Source organism: Baudoinia panamericana (genome assembly GCF_000338955.1).
Source record: "Baudoinia panamericana UAMH 10762 unplaced genomic scaffold BAUCOscaffold_6, whole genome shotgun sequence".
In the NCBI taxonomy this organism is placed as follows: domain Eukaryota; kingdom Fungi; phylum Ascomycota; class Dothideomycetes; order Mycosphaerellales; family Teratosphaeriaceae; genus Baudoinia; species Baudoinia panamericana.
In genome coordinates, this window is record NW_006911262.1 from 48,205 (window position 1) to 64,037 (window position 15,833).

Here is a 15,833-nt window from a genome sequence, read left to right on the forward strand (position 1 = left end):
TGGGATTGACTTCCAACAAGTCTGCACGCATTAGAGTCTACGGTCTGCCCGTCGCCAGCGTCCGCTGAGAGGCATGATTAGGACAGCAAGGTGAACGACTGGCTGGATCCAGGCGTCACCGCTTGGGCATCCTGGTTGAGCAGGCTCACCAACTCTCCAATGTATCGTCATCCCGATCCCAGCGCTGGCGCAATACCACATGGCTTCCTCTCCGCGAGCACACCGTCGTCCTCCTTCTCGCAAACCCAATTCCCTTCGCCGTTGTTCGCATTAGATCCTACTCTCCATAATAGCCCTCACCATCTCCAGCCAGTCACGCATCATGCAACTTCAAGGCCGCAAACCCCCGAACGCCGACCGTCAAGCGACTCCACTGGCTCCATGCGACCTCCAGCGACCACAACGCCACGCGGGAATCGAGCTGAACCGACCGGAACAATGCAGAGAGCTGACGAGGCAAACAATCGGGCACTGCCGTCCACGGATGTTACCGCTGAAACGCTCACGGACGCCTACGTTGCTTTCATCTTTTACTGCAACCCACAGTTTGCGCTTGACACAGATACAGACGTCTTGCGGGCGACCTTCAACAGCCCACCCAAGAGCGACAGCAAGGAGTTCCAAACATATGTATTGTTTCGGCTAATCCAGAAACTCGACGCTAAGGACATTAAGACTTGGGGCCAAGTGGCTCTCGATCTGGGCGTCGAAGCGCCCGATATCAACAAAGGTCAGAGTGTGCAGAAAGTTCAGCAGTATACTGTAAGACTCAAGCGATGGATGAGAGCGATGCATATTGATGCATTCTTCGAGTATCTGCTCGGCAAGCAGCATGCTTACTTTAATGAGATTCCACCTACTAGCACCCCATATCCGCCCGGTGGCAGAGACGGTGTGGCTCCCGAAGAAGACTTAGCTATCAGAGCACTGGATCCGACCTTTCGACCTAAGCGTGGTAGACGACGCAACTCTGAGATAGAGCTTGAGGAGGAGTCCGCGGCGCAGCATGGGCTGCCGGGAAGTGACCATGGTCAAGTGAACCAATTGATGTCGGCTTATCCACAATCCGCACACCCCGACGGCGTCAATGACCATTGGGCGATCGCATCAGCGGTAACACCTCAGACATTTGCTCCATGGGCGAACAGTCAAGCGGGTCCCCATACAGCTGTGACAACCACAGCACCCTCGCACCTTCGATGGCAATTACATGGTAATAGTATGCTCACTTCCACGCCGCATCCGATGACAAGTCAGCCTACCTCTATGACAGCGCACATCGACGCAGCGTTTGACGCCAATTCAAAGGCTGGCGCGACACCAGCTAGGAAAAGGCGGAAGAATGGTCCTGCGGTGTCAAGTGCCTGGCCGTCCGCGAATGCGCCCGGCGCCAAACCGAGAGGCAGACCACCTGTCAGTCGCAGTATGCAGGACGGTCCTTATAGCACCTTTCCTGCTGACCCTGCCAACGAGAAGGGCAGCAGCACTGGGCAGCCCGTTACGCTTGGCCGTATCGGGTTGACAGAGTCTATCCCCACGGAGCCACTTGTAAAACGCCCTCTGCTAATGCATCGTTCAAGCGAGAAGACCAAGCTATCGCTACAAGTACCACAACATACTGGCGGGCCTGTCCGGCTTGCCACGCCGCCACCACGAGTTCTTGTCAACGGTGAATCGAATGACAGCGAAGGCAGAAGCGTCACCCATACCCCGGTAGTGGAGAGGCCAGCCTTTGCTCAAGACGGACACCAATTCAGAGGCAGAGTGTTTGAAAACCTACAAACTGTGGAAAGAGACATTCCAGGCTTCGCATTCGAGGCGCTAAAGAGAGCCTTGACCAGCGATCTCTTGCGTGCGAGCATCGTCGGTAGACAGCATCGACTAAGCGGAGATGAGGCGAAGCGTCTCGCTGATGCAGTGCTCCATCGTCTAGGCGTGCCGCGCCATGACACCGATGCATCTCGGGACGACATTGCTCGGCTGACGGCCGCATCCTGGCTTGGCTTAGGTGAACAGTTCAACGTCCCACTCGGTCCGGCAACCGGCCATGGGAAACGCATCGCTGTGACTCACTTTCGAACAGATGCCGATGGCTATGAAGAGATTGTTTCAGCCCATGACGCCGCGAGCGAAGTTCGCGAGGTTTTTGACCTGACGTGGACTGTGACGATGGCAGGCTGCAATGGCAATTTTGAGCTCAAAGGTCTGACAATACAAGACCGGCTAGGTGCTGGTGAAGAGATGCTGGATTCGATGGTGGACCGCTGCCTGGCTGCTGTCAAGACCATTGGGCAGGAAGGTGATGTTGCGCTTCGTCAAGGCCTGCACCAACTGGCTGCAGCTGCTGCGTTTAAACAAGGTGGCTCGAATAGCTCAGATGCCGGCATCGACTGGAGAGCGAAATACTTTGCGATGGAGATTGCTGCCCAGATGACGAAGGGTGAGCTCGAGAGGTCGCGTAATCGTATCATTCAGCAGGTTCTCGACGTGCTGCTTCGTGAAGATGTCCGAATGTTGCCGACTGGATGAAGGCTCAGCGGAGATACTGTTGATTCACAGAGTATTCGGCCGCGTATTACGGCGGCCCTAATCCACGCAAGACCCGTTTCATAGAAAATGTGTCAGCAGTCCGAACGCTTCGCGCTTGCTCGGGCCTTGGCTGGATGCAGCTGCGGAGATCTGCAGTCAGGTGTACTACCGCTAGTGCCAGTTCTATGCATTGACAGCGAGCCGTTGCCGACCTCTTATAGCACGATATATTATGGCTCACCTTCCTTCGCTCTTGCTATCTAGAGAGCAACGCGCCGAGGATGCAGCTCGCATCTACTCCCGCCTTTCTCACGTTGCCGAAGGAGTTGCGTGACAGCATTTACGAGTATGCACTCGATGGTAACACTCAAGTGCATGTCGTTCCAACTACGACGGAGCGCACACAATGCACGGCGTGGAGATTGCATCATAGTACCACACCGCCGGTCGCGACGTACCTCAGCTTGTTGCGCTGCTGTCGGGAGACATACCGCGAGGTGACGGCGTTGCTGAACCGGGCGTCACTGCCTGCCAGTACTACCGTGCTCCAACTGCACGCTGCTTACCCGGACATGCAGACAGCGTTCCTACGCATACCACGTCCACCCGAGCGCCTCCACGATCTGCACATCGACCTCAAGCTGGGGAATATGTGGGATCCAGTGTTCAACACGCCAGGCCAGCAAGAGGTCCTGATGCGACCGCTCTTCGAAATCTTGAAGCGATATTGTCACTACGGACCACACATGGGGCGCAATCAGCCTTTGATCACGCCGCTGAAGCTTGATGTAGTACAGATAGTCGTAAGTTCGGCGATAACGCTTAGCGAGCTGGATTTTGTCTTCGACAGCCCCCGCTCCCGACTTGCTATGCTCTTTGGACGCTTTAAGAATTTGTTGATGAAGCTCGCTCGCTCTGGGATCTTGTTCGACGCTATTCATGCCTTCGAGGTTCGCCTTCGAGCTGATCTATTTGACGGGGACTGGCATCGCATGCCAGTGACGTCCAATATGTGGGACGAGCAAGACTACGTATTCTACCACAATGCTGGCTTCTCGTGGGATGCCAATGCGATTACGCGGTAGTCGCAGGACCCTTCCGGAAGCGACCATCGGTTAACGCGCTAGGATCGTCTACCAGATGGAATGTCAACCGCGCAGGCACGGAGACTCACTCAAGCATATGTGGCCTGAGAAGGTTTTTTTGGGTAGGGAGACAGTCGTTTGCGAAGTGTAAGATAGCATTCATCTGACTGCAGCAACTTCTTGCATGCCCATGTCGCCCGCTTTCCAAGTGTCTTCGGCCCTCGTGCCCGGAGGTAGACTGTTCGTTATCCCGTTCACTGCAGGTGGCGTACCATGTCTGCCCATCTCCGACCTGCCAATGCCACTCCCAACAGGTTCGCCGTTGGCATAGCCATTCGCGCCGCTGAACGAGCGCTGACCCACGTCTTCCGCTCCACTCAGCGGTGACGCAGCAAAGACCGGCTCATTCCTCTTCAGATCCGCTACGTTCAGAGGCAGCAACATCTGACTGCTCTCGAGCTGCTCACGTGCAACCTTTTCCTTCTTCGCCGCATCGGACGTACGGTCGTACAAGTACAGACCCAGAAATGTCATGGCGAAGCCGAAACCTTGTAAGGTCGACATGGGGTTGCCGAACCAGATGATGGCGAACATGATGACCGCCACCCGCTTCATCAAGCTCGCGACGGAGTAGGTGACGGGGGTCACCATGCCGAGCAGCACGAATGCGACTAAGCTTTGGCCGAAGTGAAAGGTACCGTTTAGTAGGAACTCAAGCGCCAGCCTGCCGTGATCCAGTGCGCCAGGCCGTTGGCGTAGGTCGATTGTGCCATCGTGCATGTAGTCAGCAAAAAGTGACCAGCCTTCGGACCAGAGCCAGATGGGACACGTGATAAGGAAAGCCAGGATGGAAGAATAGCAAAGTAAATTAAGCTTGTCTGGTTTCCGGCGCGCCATTGGAGTACCGTCTGATTCAGCCTTGGCGGCTTCATTGAAGATCTTCTTCGATACGATGTTCTGCGTTACGAAGAGAATCGCACTTCCAAAAGCGTATACGAGGCCAATGATGTCGTCCTTGAAGCTAGCGGAGCACGCCATAATCACGCCAAGCGTAAGTGGAATAAGAGAGAGATAGGTAGGCACGGAGAACTCGATCCCGAAGAATGCGCGATATGCCAGGACGGTCATCATGGGCGAGAGGCCTTTGATCGTGTGAACGAGAGACACAGGTATCCGTGCCATTGCATCGGAGTTCAGGATGTGGCCTCCAATTTGAAAAGCGGTCAAAGGTAAAGTTGCCATGATGATATCGCGGTTCGGTCTGCGAATGCCGTTCTTGAGCACCGGCATGCTGTCCCGTACCGACTTGTTGTGCTTCGCTAGCCATGAAAGAAAGACGCACCAGAAGCCGACAAGCAGGAATTGGATGATAGTGAGAGTCACAGGCTTTGGTAACGCGGTCAAGATGGTTTTGGAAGAGGTGTTGGTTAGGATGGATGAGCCGTACCAGAGCATGCAAAGGACCTCGATCGCTATCAGCTCGCTATCGAAAAGTACGAGGTGTGCTTGGTACATACTACTAGCCTGCCTGAAACAGGTGCCTTGAGCGACTCTGCAATTTCTTGCGCGTTCTCGCTGATGCTCGCCTTGCGCGTCCTGACTGTTCTGATCGCCTCCGTCAAGCTTTTCTGCTTGGAATGTCTTGCGCCGTCCGCAGACGCTCCTTTAGCCCATGCGCTCCAATCGCGCTTTCGGGACGGCCATCGCTCGCTTGAATGCAAGCCCGGCGGCAAGCCATTGGGAAGAGGCTGCGGTGTCCGATCTCGTGAGATATCTTCCGCCGTCTCCTCCGGCACTCCATCGACATACTCTGGCTGTAAGTCTGGGAACTTGAACTTGCCATTCGGATTGGCGGACGACGAGCGCCTACGCTCTACTCCTGACCCCTCCGTCGCATGAGGCACCATCCTAGACGTGCTGCTCTACTGAGATGTCTAGCCGAGTCACCTCGCCATCGCAAGATGTGTGGTGTTTGGACAAGTGTCCCAAGCCCGGTATGCGCGACGCTGCACGTGCGATTTCGTGACAATGCGAGGAAAGGTAAGTAAGACAGCGTCCACCCACTATAGCTGCGAGATTAATATGCGCGAAGTCGGTCGCACTAACGTCTCCTGTGGTCCTAGCAGTCGTCCACAATGTCGAATGCCTCTCGTACACAATCGCTGGCCATGAGGGAAGGGATCATGTTGCCGTGCTCATTGATACGTGCAGCGAGTCGGGCCACTAATCTCCGACGCTGTTCACTGGACCCTCTTGGCAGGGGAACCGTGCGAGTCAATGCATCAGATAACATCGCCAGAACAGTCAGCATGTCGTTGCTGACTACAGTCAACAATGCCGTGAAACAGTGCGATAGCGATGTTGCTATCGCAGATATGGCACTGCGTCACTGGCTATGTGGCCACGTTAGGTTTGCGGCAAGAGCCCCTCAACCTGACTGATTACTCCCGGAGACTGAACATCACCTTCTCTGCGGATTGGCAACTGCTCGGACCGTTTCAGATCGGAACGAGGGAGGCTGTATGGGGCGCTGACCCGTTAGAGTACTACGGCGGGTTTCGTTCCCTGGAGTACAGCGACCATGACATCTTCAAATCCTCCCTAGCCTTCAATGGCACGGTGCCGTGGAGCACACTTCGTGCCCGTCTTGATAACCCACCGGTTAACCCAGCACTGGATACTCGCTGGTGGACCACATCTTCTGCCGAGTTAAACGTCGGGTTTCCCAACATTGACTGGCACGCATTACAGGCTGTCTACGGCTGGGCAGCACTTCAGTGGCAAGGGTGGGCGAGAGGAGAGTTGCTGGTTGGAGACAATGTGGGTAGCGTCACCGTCGTACTGTCAGTCGAGCATGTTCTGGAGCTCTGGCTTGATGGGGTGCATTATTTCGGGGGTGACTTCTTCAGCTATGGTAAAGCGGCAGTGACGCTGCATCTGAAGCCGGGCACGCACCGTATCGATGTCAGAGTTCTTCGCGAAGTGCGAGCAGATGGCGGAGGGCATCCACCTAGGGCCACGACCAAGCTTGGTATACAGACTCAAGCAGGTGTAGTCAAGGCTGTCACGCACGGCGATCTGCTTCACAGTGCCGTTATTTCGGACATTTCATACGATAACAGTGGGTTCTTCGCAAGCGACTATGCGTCCATCAGCCTCCGTAACGACGCGCCACACACTGCTTACATCCACAAGTTATATGGACGCACGACGCAGTGCGTAACAGAGCCACTCTCTACTTTGCCATTGAAGTTGCTACCTGGACAAACGCGACCAGTCGCTTTTCGTATGGGTTGCGTGCCGGATCGGCCTATGGTTCCATTGGAGATCAACTACGAGTACACCATCGAGGGCAGCACGAGGATCGAGAAGGGCTTCGTACGGACACGACCCCCTCTCAAAGACATACACGCGCCGCACAAAATCACCTACATGCACCCTGCGGGTATGGTATCATATGCAATCTTACGACCTCCGTCACCGAACGCGAAGTGTCCTCACGGCACGAATGGCACGGCCCCCGTCTTGCTGGCTTTGCATGGTGCTGGACTAGAAGCAGACAGTGAACTTGTTCGGCATGCCTTGGATGAAGTGTCAGATCTATGCGCATGGCTTCTCTTCCCCACAGGCGTGACGCCTTGGAGCGGAGACGACTGGCATATTTGGGGGTGGGCTGATGTCGAGGCTGCCATCGCCGCCATACCAGCGTGGATTGAGCGGCATGAATGGACCGGACCAGGCGTAAACGTCAATCACTGGCTTGTCATGGGGCATTCCAACGGCGGTCAAGGCACTTGGTATGCGCTCACTCACCGGCCGGACAACGTCATTGCCGCGGCGCCCTTATCCGGATACTCTAACATTCAAAACTACGTACCCTACACGATGTGGCGAGTATCAGATCCGGCCAAGTCTGCACTCGTCCATGCCTCTCTTAACAGCTACCGGCATGAACTAATGCTAGAGAATGCAAAAGGCATCCCGATTTTTCAACAGCACGGAAGCGAGGACGACAATGTACCGCCATACCACTCACGCTTACTGAGCCAGCTCATTGAGCAGGCAGAAGCCGAGAGCACATACTTCGAAATGTCAGGACGTCCGCATTGGTGGGATGGAGTGATGACTACGGACCCATTGAAGCACTTCTTCCACCGCCACTTGGACGGCAACACTTCAGCCACAGCTGGTGCTCCGCCATCGGCATCAAGCTTTAGTATCGTGTCCGCCGGCTATGGCGATATGGGGCCTAAACTCGGATTCGAGCCTCCGCAGCCAAGAGTTCCAGGACGCCTAGCCAAAGTTGATGTTGCAATTGACCCGTTGAGGCAAGAGTGTAGGATATACACGTTCAATGTCCGATCACTACGCCTGCCCCCTTGGCTCGACTTCTGCAGGTGTATTAGCGTGGATGACTTTTGGATGACCGTGGACGCACCCTCTAACGGAGCCGGGTGGACTCTGGAAGCCCAGGGTCACCGATGGCAGCTCATGGACCCATCGTCAGCTGTGATACCCAAGCGGCGCGGAAGCCAGCTGGGCGCCATGGACGCGATACTTCGCACGAACGGCGCCTTTCAGATCGTTTATACCTCCCAGAATGCGCTGCACATCGCTCTCCAAGTCTCGCGCAACCTTTACCAATACTACGGCGCAGACACCATCATCACGGACAGCTACACGGAAGCGTGTGAGCAGGCAAGCGGGAATGTGATCACTGTCGCCATAGGAGGAGGTTTGCCACAAGAACTTGGCTGTTTTGACTCCATCGTGATCGAAAATGATCGCATTCGCGTCGCCGACCACACGATTGGGGGTGTATATCGCTTTCGAAACGCGCTCGGCGCCATCTTCCTCCGCCCTCTACCCGACGAGCGTCTGGAGCTAGTAGTCTGGGGCATGGACGAAGAAGGTCTGGACATCGCCGCCAGGCTCGTGCCTTTATGGACGGGAAGCGGACAGCCGGACTTTGTCGTTGGGGATCGGAGCATGCTCTGGAAAGGTATTGACGGTGCATTGGCCATGGGCTTCTTCGACCACGATTGGAAGGTTTCTACAAATTCATTTGTAAGTTAAGGTAATCGCATACTGTAGAATGCAGTTACAGTAGTCCTGAATTGATGCGTGAGGTTGGTATCGTACGCTACGCTATGCACGGAAGGATCAATCATATCTCGTCCACCTCGTCATCCTTCGCGGAAGCCTTGACCTTCGTGGTACCGTTACTGTTCATGGTGTCAAGTCTAGCGCACACGTTAGTAGCCAGCACTTCCTAGAAGGGGCAGATATAACTCACCCAATGCTCGCCCCAACTCCATGCTTCTGACTCATGCCAATCGCCTGCCTGCCCGTTTCCGAACTCTCCAGAAACTCTCTCAGCTTTTCCTTGAAGATCTCAAGCCCTTGCGCACTCGCCGCGTTCGACATCCTGAAGATCGGACCCCACAGATTCAGCGTCCACGTGACGTAACCAGCCACTCCCAGCAAGATCAACAAAATGAAGTACACCGGGTTTCGCAAGACAGCCACAATCTCGTTCCATCCCAGTGCAAGCAGCAATCCGTAAAAGTACAGCGGGATCTGCGTCACGCCGCCAATGGCACTGCGTTTGGCTTCCACATATACACCGTCGGCCGTCTTCTTGAAACGGGTTGAGAGATCGGCTGCTTTGGCGTCGGAAAGAATGGTCATCTCGTCCTCGAGCGTCTTGGCTTCATCATCGTCCACGCCGCCGATGGGCGGCAAGTCCTCCTCATCCGCAGGCGTCACGTTGCTTGGAGCTTCGCCGATCCAGGCATCGAGCGGGGGCGGAGCGCTAGTCCGGGACAGCTTGAAGCGGGACAGCAGCGGAATGAGCTCGAGCGTACTTTCTCGCGCACGCGTATACATCCCCTCAATGTCGTCCGTAGGTCGCCAAATACGCGGAACGCCTTCCTCATCGTAGCGGAACTTATCCTCAAAGTTCTCGCGGAGTTTGAGAAGGAGGTTGCCCTCCATCATCTCTTCGTCAATCTTAGCACGCAAAGCAGCCCACGACTTCCGTCGAAGTCGCCACAAGCCCACTTCGACTTCGTCGGGACTAGCGTCGAAGCTGCGAGCACGGTCGGTGAAGCGGGTTTCGGCGTGCGAGACGGTTTCAGTAAAGACATTCCAGATACGATCCCAGAGGTCCTTCTCCGTCGGCGGCTTTTGGCCATGTTCAGGAGCGCCGGAGCCGCCGCGACCGGAGCCCAGCTTGTTGAACTCTAGCCCGACGCTCTCGTCAAGCTTCGCACGGACCCATCGTTCGCTGCGGTTGGCGAGCCGGCGCATCTCTTCTTGCCGCAAGCGAGAGGAGACTTCGTCGATTTCTTTCCGATAGAGGTTCAGTTGCTGCTTGTAGTCGCTCCACGGCGTCTTCTCCACGATACTGGCTTGCGCCTGTGCTTGAAAACGTGAGAGAGCCTTCTCCTTCTCCGTGCTGACGATCTTGTGGAAGTCGTAGCTTCCGCCTTTCTTCTGTCCAGTCTTCACAGCTTGCGTGACGGCTTCGCTGAAGTCGTTGAGCCCAGCTTTGTGCGCGGCGGTCATCTGACCTTGGAAGAGCGTCTTGAGCCTGCCGTCCACCTTGCCTTCGAGTTCGGTTTGCTTCCGCTTGTAGACGCCTTTGTGATATCTACTCGCTTCTACTTCGAAGCTTGCCAGCAAGACCGATCGGGCAGTTGTCATCAGCTTGCCAAGCTCCGGGATGACAGAAGGCTTGCCGGCAGCTACAGCTTGGTTCTGCTGCTCTTCAAGCGGTGAGATAGCCTCGTCGAAAGGCACGAGGACTTCCTTCGAAATCTCATCGCATCTGAATTGCGCAAGCAATTCTTGCTGAGTTGGTAGGTCGAGGTCCTTGTTGCTGTCAATCTGCTCCCAGATTCCGCGTGCATACATCGGAAAGCCGTCGGCAGGTATCCGCCGGTGATACTGGGGCAGTAACACCGGCTCTTCCTGCTCATCCACCAACCCTGCTCTCTTTGGGTCTTTGTAGCCGTCCCTGAACCTCGTGCCCAGCTTCTGCACCTCTTGCTCAAACCTCTCCGGCTGCAAGATCTTGTGCGGCAGCGCCACGAATGCAAAGTCAAAGTAGTCCTCGATCTTACTTTTCTCCAGCCCTGATGGCTTGCTCAAGCCTGACCATATCCGTTGTAAATCCTGTATGAGTGTGTTTTGGAGATTCGACAGCGGCGTTGTGCCCAGGTGGTCGCGGATGACGAAGAAGAGCAGACTCCTCGGCACGCTTTTGGCATCTTTCAAGAACAGCTGCAAATTGACCTCAAACACCGTCTTCAGCAAGCCCATGTTCGCTCCCTGGTACAAGCCAACCTGATGCTCCCAGATATTGACAATCAGCACCTCGCTCGTCGCCAGCGCAAACAACGCACTCTTGCGCTCAAAGTCCTGGTCCTCGCCTCTTTCCCTACCATCCGTACCTTCCACATCCATGACAAGGATGTTCTCGGCCATCCGTCCCTCCTCCTTCGCCCCTTCCTTCTTGTTCTTGCTCATCCAGATGCCTTTGGTGGTCTGTCTGCGCTCCTGCTCGCTCATGACCCCAAAGTGTGTCCCAAACAAATAGTTCAACAACGTACTCTTACCCGTACTTTGACTTCCAAACACGCTTATTAGGTGATAGTTGAAGCCCGCCCTCGTAATGCCCTCCAACTGCAGGTAAGCACCCAGGTTGTCATTGAAGTTCTTGTCCTGGTCAATGATTTGCACGCCATGTTCGAAGTCCTCGGCGGTGACATCCTTGCCTGTGCCGGCGAAGTGGCCGTTCATAGTGGTCAACACGGTGGGAGCGGTGGGGTGTCTGCCGGAGGAGGGGCGTCGAGTCTCACCACCATTCATCGACGCTTGTAAGCCGGAAGGGGTGGTAGTGGCGGAAGACATGGTAGAATATACCAGCTACAACGTAATGATGCACCGCCGCTTGGCCTGTGGCTGCTGCACCGCCAATCGCTTCTGTGCAGCGGCACGGGATGGGTGGGAGGAGCTGTCACGAGCAGGCGCGCATCATTGGTCCGAGGGCGGAATATTGGTAGGCGGTGACGTCGGCGCTTGCGGTTAGAGCTGGTTCAATCAAACCCCAACCCTTCGAAACTTACCCGGGTTAATCAATACTAAGGTAGTTGTTAGTTCAGATCACCCAGCACCGACTGCAAACCAGACAATATCGCAAAACATGGACGACTTCGCGACTCCTGATAGCCTGTGCTCCGCGATAGCTGAGAACGATCACCGAACGAGATAGTCGTAACTCCACACGTGCCGATGGAAGATGGCGCGCCTAGAAAGTCCGCGGTCGACGAGGTCAAAGCCCAGAACCATCGCCTCGCAACGCAGTTCAAAGCGCGACATGTTTATACTGTGACCTTCTTCTGTCTGATCCTGGTCTTCCACGTACTGGCACTGTACCTCTTCTGCAGCGGCTTCCTTCTCTCTCGACTAGTCCTGCAAGACCGATCAGAATGCGGCGTGCCACCAACAGACCTCAATACCAGGTATACGTCAGGCTCGATAGAGAAAGGCTGCTGGTATCCGAAAGTCTTCGATAAAGCTGTTATTATCCTCGTCGATGCACTCCGATACGACTTCACCGTACCGTTCCAACCTCTCCCCGGCGACAAGCAACCGCACTATTTCCATAACGCACTGCCAGTGCTGTACGAGACGTCTGTCCAGTCACCGAACAATGCATTTCTACGGCCTTTCATAGCTGATCCGCCCACTTCGACGTTGCAGCGGCTCAAGGGTCTGATGACCGGCACTCTGCCCACATTCATCGACATAGGCTCTAACTTCGCCGGCACTGCAATTGACGAGGACAACCTGATTGAGCAACTGTACAAGTCAGGCAAGAAAGTCGCGCATCTAGGAGATGACACTTGGCACTCTTTGTTTCCGGGCTACTTTGAACCCAATCTGACGCGACCATTCGATTCTTTCAATGTGTGGGACCTGCATACGCTCGACAACGGCGTCAACGAGCACCTCTTCCCACTTCTAGAGCCAGAGATGACTAACAAATGGGATGTGTTGATCGGCCACTATCTCGGCGTAGATCATGCTGGTCATCGCTATGGGCCTGATCATCCTGAAATGGCTGCCAAACTGAGGCAGATGGACGGCATCTTTCGTCGCGTCGTCGATATGCTGGATGAAAGTACGCTTCTCGTCGTGATGGGCGACCATGGCATGGACATCAAAGGCGACCACGGAGGCGAGTCTGACGAGGAAGTTGAAGCTGCACTATGGATGTATTCTAAGCGGCCAGTCTTCGGATCCCAGCTAGGCCACCCAATCGAACCGCCTCCAACTGCCAAAGAACGCGCAGTAAGCCAGATCGACTTGGTACCCACGCTCGCCTTTCTGTTGGGTCTGCCGGTGCCTTTCAACAACCTCGGCCAACCAATCCCAGAAGCTTTCCTAGGGACTAGGCTCAGCGATACACCTGACGATGCGTACGGTAGCCTTGTCGACATCAACAAGCTCACTGCTTGGCAAATTTGGCGATACCAAATGCAATACAACAAAGCGCGCGGGATTGAGCACTCTGCTACGTCCGCGCCGTCGAAACGGTTCACGACAGCGAATGACGAGTACGCAAACTACCTTGACGACCGCGTTGGAGGAAGGCATGACCACGTCGCACGCTTGTACGCTGCCTACCAAGCCGAGAATCTGCGCATTTGTCGAGATTTATGGGCACGCTTCGATCTCGTCAGCATGAGCATGGGTATCACAGCGCTCATTGGTACTTTCGCTCTACTTGCCATCTACGCGCAGGCTATCAAAATTGATAGAGCGGCCATCACTCCAGCATTGCTACGGTACGGCGCCGCGGGTACAGCTGGAGGCGCTCTACTCGGAGCAGTGGTAGGCTCACTTCCATCGCTCTCCTTGCTTCAACTCTCCATCTTTGGCGCCGTTACGGGCGGAGTTACTGCTACTGCTGCAGGCTTCTGGCCGGAGCGCAAGATGCTCGCGCTTCCGCTTCCTTCTACCTTCTGGGGCGGTCTCTGCTTCCTTGTCACTCTCATGCTGTGCGGTGGCTTCGCTGCCAATTCTTTCACGATTTGGGAGGATGAACAGCTGTTGTTTATCCTTGTCACGTTCGGCGTGCTTTTGCTGGGCAGCTCCTTGGGCCGGCCTGAGCGTGAGGATAGAGTGCTCGGCGCTATTCACGCTCTGTCTTTCATCGTTGCAACACGACTGAGCTCGCTTTCTCGCCTGTGCCGCGAAGAGCAGATGCCGAACTGCAGGTCTTCGTACTACGCTTCCGCTACATCATCGACCTCGGCAGCTTGGCAGCTCGTCATTCCATTCGCGGTCCTGGCTGTGCTGCCCTCCGTGATCGCGAGTGTCTATGCACGGACGAAGAACTACCAAGGCTCAGCGGTGGTGTGGATTGGATATGCGTTACGTATCGGGCTGCTCATGGTCGCCGGATTCTGGGTTCTAGATGTCGCGGATGATGGGAGCTGGTTCTCGCACATAGCGAAAGAAACATTGAAGACTTCGAGGGTGTTGGTGGCCCAAATGGTGCTCGCGCTGGCATTTGCCGCAGGCTACGCTACGTATGTGATGGCAGCTCCGCTGGTCGACGTTAAGCAGGAAGACGTTGCGGCGACCGAGCCTCCCGCGCCAAAGGCACTGGATCCGGATGATGCGAATGGGCCAATCTTCACCCCACTCACTAATGGGAACAGCACTAAACCGAAACGGCGCATTATCATTCTCGGCTATGCGAATATGTACGGCACGAGATATCTTCTTCTACCTTGCGTATGGATTCTCGCATTGCAGTTGGTCCAGAAACCGATGGGTCAAGGCACGCTCGCGCTATGCATGATCTCAATTCTGAACGTGCTGGAGATAGTCGATGCCAACGACCTGCGCCAGTCGTCTGTCGGACCGATCGTGCTGGCACTGCTCGGCAGCTTCTACTTCTTCAAGACAGGCCATCAAGCCGCCCTCTCCACCATCCAATGGGAGTCAGCCTTCATCCCACTCAAGACGATCCGATACCCGTGGAGTCCGCTCTTGGTGGTGCTGAATAGCTACGGAGCACAAATCCTGTGCGCTATTGCTGTCCCGGCTATCGCGGTATGGAAGGTCAACCCCAAGGAGCCAGGTCTGCTGGGACAGATTGCTGGGTCAATGGCAACGCACATTCTGTTCTATGCTGCGATTGCGACAGCCACAGTTGTGGAGAGTGCGTGGTTGAGAAGGCACTTGATGCTGTATCGGGTCTTCATGCCGAGGATGCTGGTGGCGATTACGGTGCTTGTGCTGGTCGAATTTGTGGGGGCGCTGGTGGGGCTCGTAGGAGTAAGATGGGCGGTGGGAAGTGTCGGGGAGGTGTTTGGATGGGCGGAAGAGTAGATACTAGCTGACTACGCGTGTCTCACGCTCCTCTAGCGACTGTTGACATGCCCTGATCGTAAATCTGTTCCTGGCTATAAAGTGACTCCAGGGTCCGTGCCCTCGCGGTTTCACGCGCTCCGCGTCTTGATCAGCGTCCAGCGCAGAGTTGAATGATCATGGTAAACCTTTGCGCGTGAACGGGTCGCTTCTTCGTCATGCCTGTGCAAGGCAATCACTGGTCAAATAATGCATCGGATCCGACTTTCAGTCATCAATTGCCTGGCAGACCACGTCCATCTGGCGGCCAGCAGACACCGTTACCTCGAAATGTTCCCGCAAGGCAATCCGATTATGGAAGGAACCACCAACATTATGAGACTGCCACTCGACCGCAGCCGAGACATGTCGTCCAAACACCGGATACTGACTCGACGTCACCTCTTCTCACCTCCCAACAGAGACCGCAGTACCAACAACCCTACATGTACCATTCCGGTCCCGTTCCGCCAGCGCAACACCAGTGGTCGCAACCGGCTAATCATACAGCTCAGCGATTTTATAGCCCATCACAGCCAGTTCAGCAGCAGTACTACCAACAACGGGAGCTTCAGCAGGCGTCTGCACAAGGCTACTACCTGGCTCCTGCGCATCAAAGACCGCATTATCAACCCAACTCAAGGCAGCATTCGGCTCAGCAGCATCAGCGAGCTCTGCAGCACGGTATTGACCCTATCAGCTTCGTACGCACCCAGTCTCGCTCGCCGCTACCGACACCGTCCAGCGCGCCGCCACAGCCGCAGCAACGAAGCCAACAGTCTCCAGCAA

The 15,833-nt window shown here is 55.3% G+C and overlaps 6 protein-coding genes across 6 annotated transcripts; 4 read left to right on the forward strand and 2 right to left on the reverse strand.

Moving 5' to 3' along the window:
• Positions 1–462: 462 nt before the first annotated feature.
• On the forward strand, positions 463–2,109 carry BAUCODRAFT_59250 (uncharacterized protein; the record flags this gene model as incomplete). Its single annotated transcript, XM_007678045.1, has 1 exon — positions 463–2,109. A coding segment is annotated over one exon (1,647 nt), but the record flags the coding sequence as incomplete, so codon positions are not given.
• Positions 2,110–2,810: 701 nt separating this feature from the next.
• On the forward strand, positions 2,811–3,614 carry BAUCODRAFT_147805 (uncharacterized protein; the record flags this gene model as incomplete). The annotated part of the gene is made up of 1 exon (XM_007678173.1): positions 2,811–3,614. One exon carries the CDS (start codon positions 2,811–2,813, stop codon positions 3,612–3,614), a length of 804 nt encoding a protein of 267 aa, XP_007676363.1.
• A 159-nt stretch (positions 3,615–3,773) lies between these two features.
• BAUCODRAFT_69355 (uncharacterized protein) lies at positions 3,774–5,521 on the reverse strand (the record flags this gene model as incomplete). The annotated part of the gene is made up of 2 exons (XM_007678052.1): positions 3,774–5,078; positions 5,132–5,521. 2 exons carry the CDS (start codon positions 5,519–5,521, stop codon positions 3,774–3,776), a joined length of 1,695 nt encoding a protein of 564 aa, XP_007676242.1.
• A 387-nt stretch (positions 5,522–5,908) lies between these two features.
• Positions 5,909–8,843, forward strand: BAUCODRAFT_33501 (uncharacterized protein). The gene has a single exon (XM_007677828.1). It carries the CDS (start codon positions 5,973–5,975, stop codon positions 8,688–8,690), a length of 2,718 nt encoding a protein of 905 aa, XP_007676018.1. The 5' UTR covers positions 5,909–5,972; the 3' UTR covers positions 8,691–8,843.
• Positions 8,782–11,420, reverse strand: BAUCODRAFT_69720 (uncharacterized protein; the record flags this gene model as incomplete). The annotated part of the gene is made up of 2 exons (XM_007678074.1): positions 8,782–8,857; positions 8,911–11,420. The coding sequence occupies 2 exons, from the start codon at positions 11,418–11,420 to the stop codon at positions 8,782–8,784; spliced, it is 2,586 nt and encodes an 861-aa protein (XP_007676264.1).
• A 221-nt stretch (positions 11,421–11,641) lies between these two features.
• Positions 11,642–15,107, forward strand: BAUCODRAFT_465105 (uncharacterized protein). The gene has a single exon (XM_007678174.1). It carries the CDS (start codon positions 11,913–11,915, stop codon positions 15,024–15,026), a length of 3,114 nt encoding a protein of 1,037 aa, XP_007676364.1. The 5' UTR covers positions 11,642–11,912; the 3' UTR covers positions 15,027–15,107.
• Positions 15,108–15,833: the final 726 nt, after the last annotated feature.

What these genes read in the sequence shown, in the direction of transcription:
- BAUCODRAFT_33501 (XM_007677828.1), top strand. Translation starts at nt 5,973, where the DNA reads ATGTTGCTATCGCAGATATGGCACTGCGTCACTGGCTATGTGGCCACG.
- BAUCODRAFT_465105 (XM_007678174.1), top strand. Translation starts at nt 11,913, where the DNA reads ATGGAAGATGGCGCGCCTAGAAAGTCCGCGGTCGACGAGGTCAAAGCC.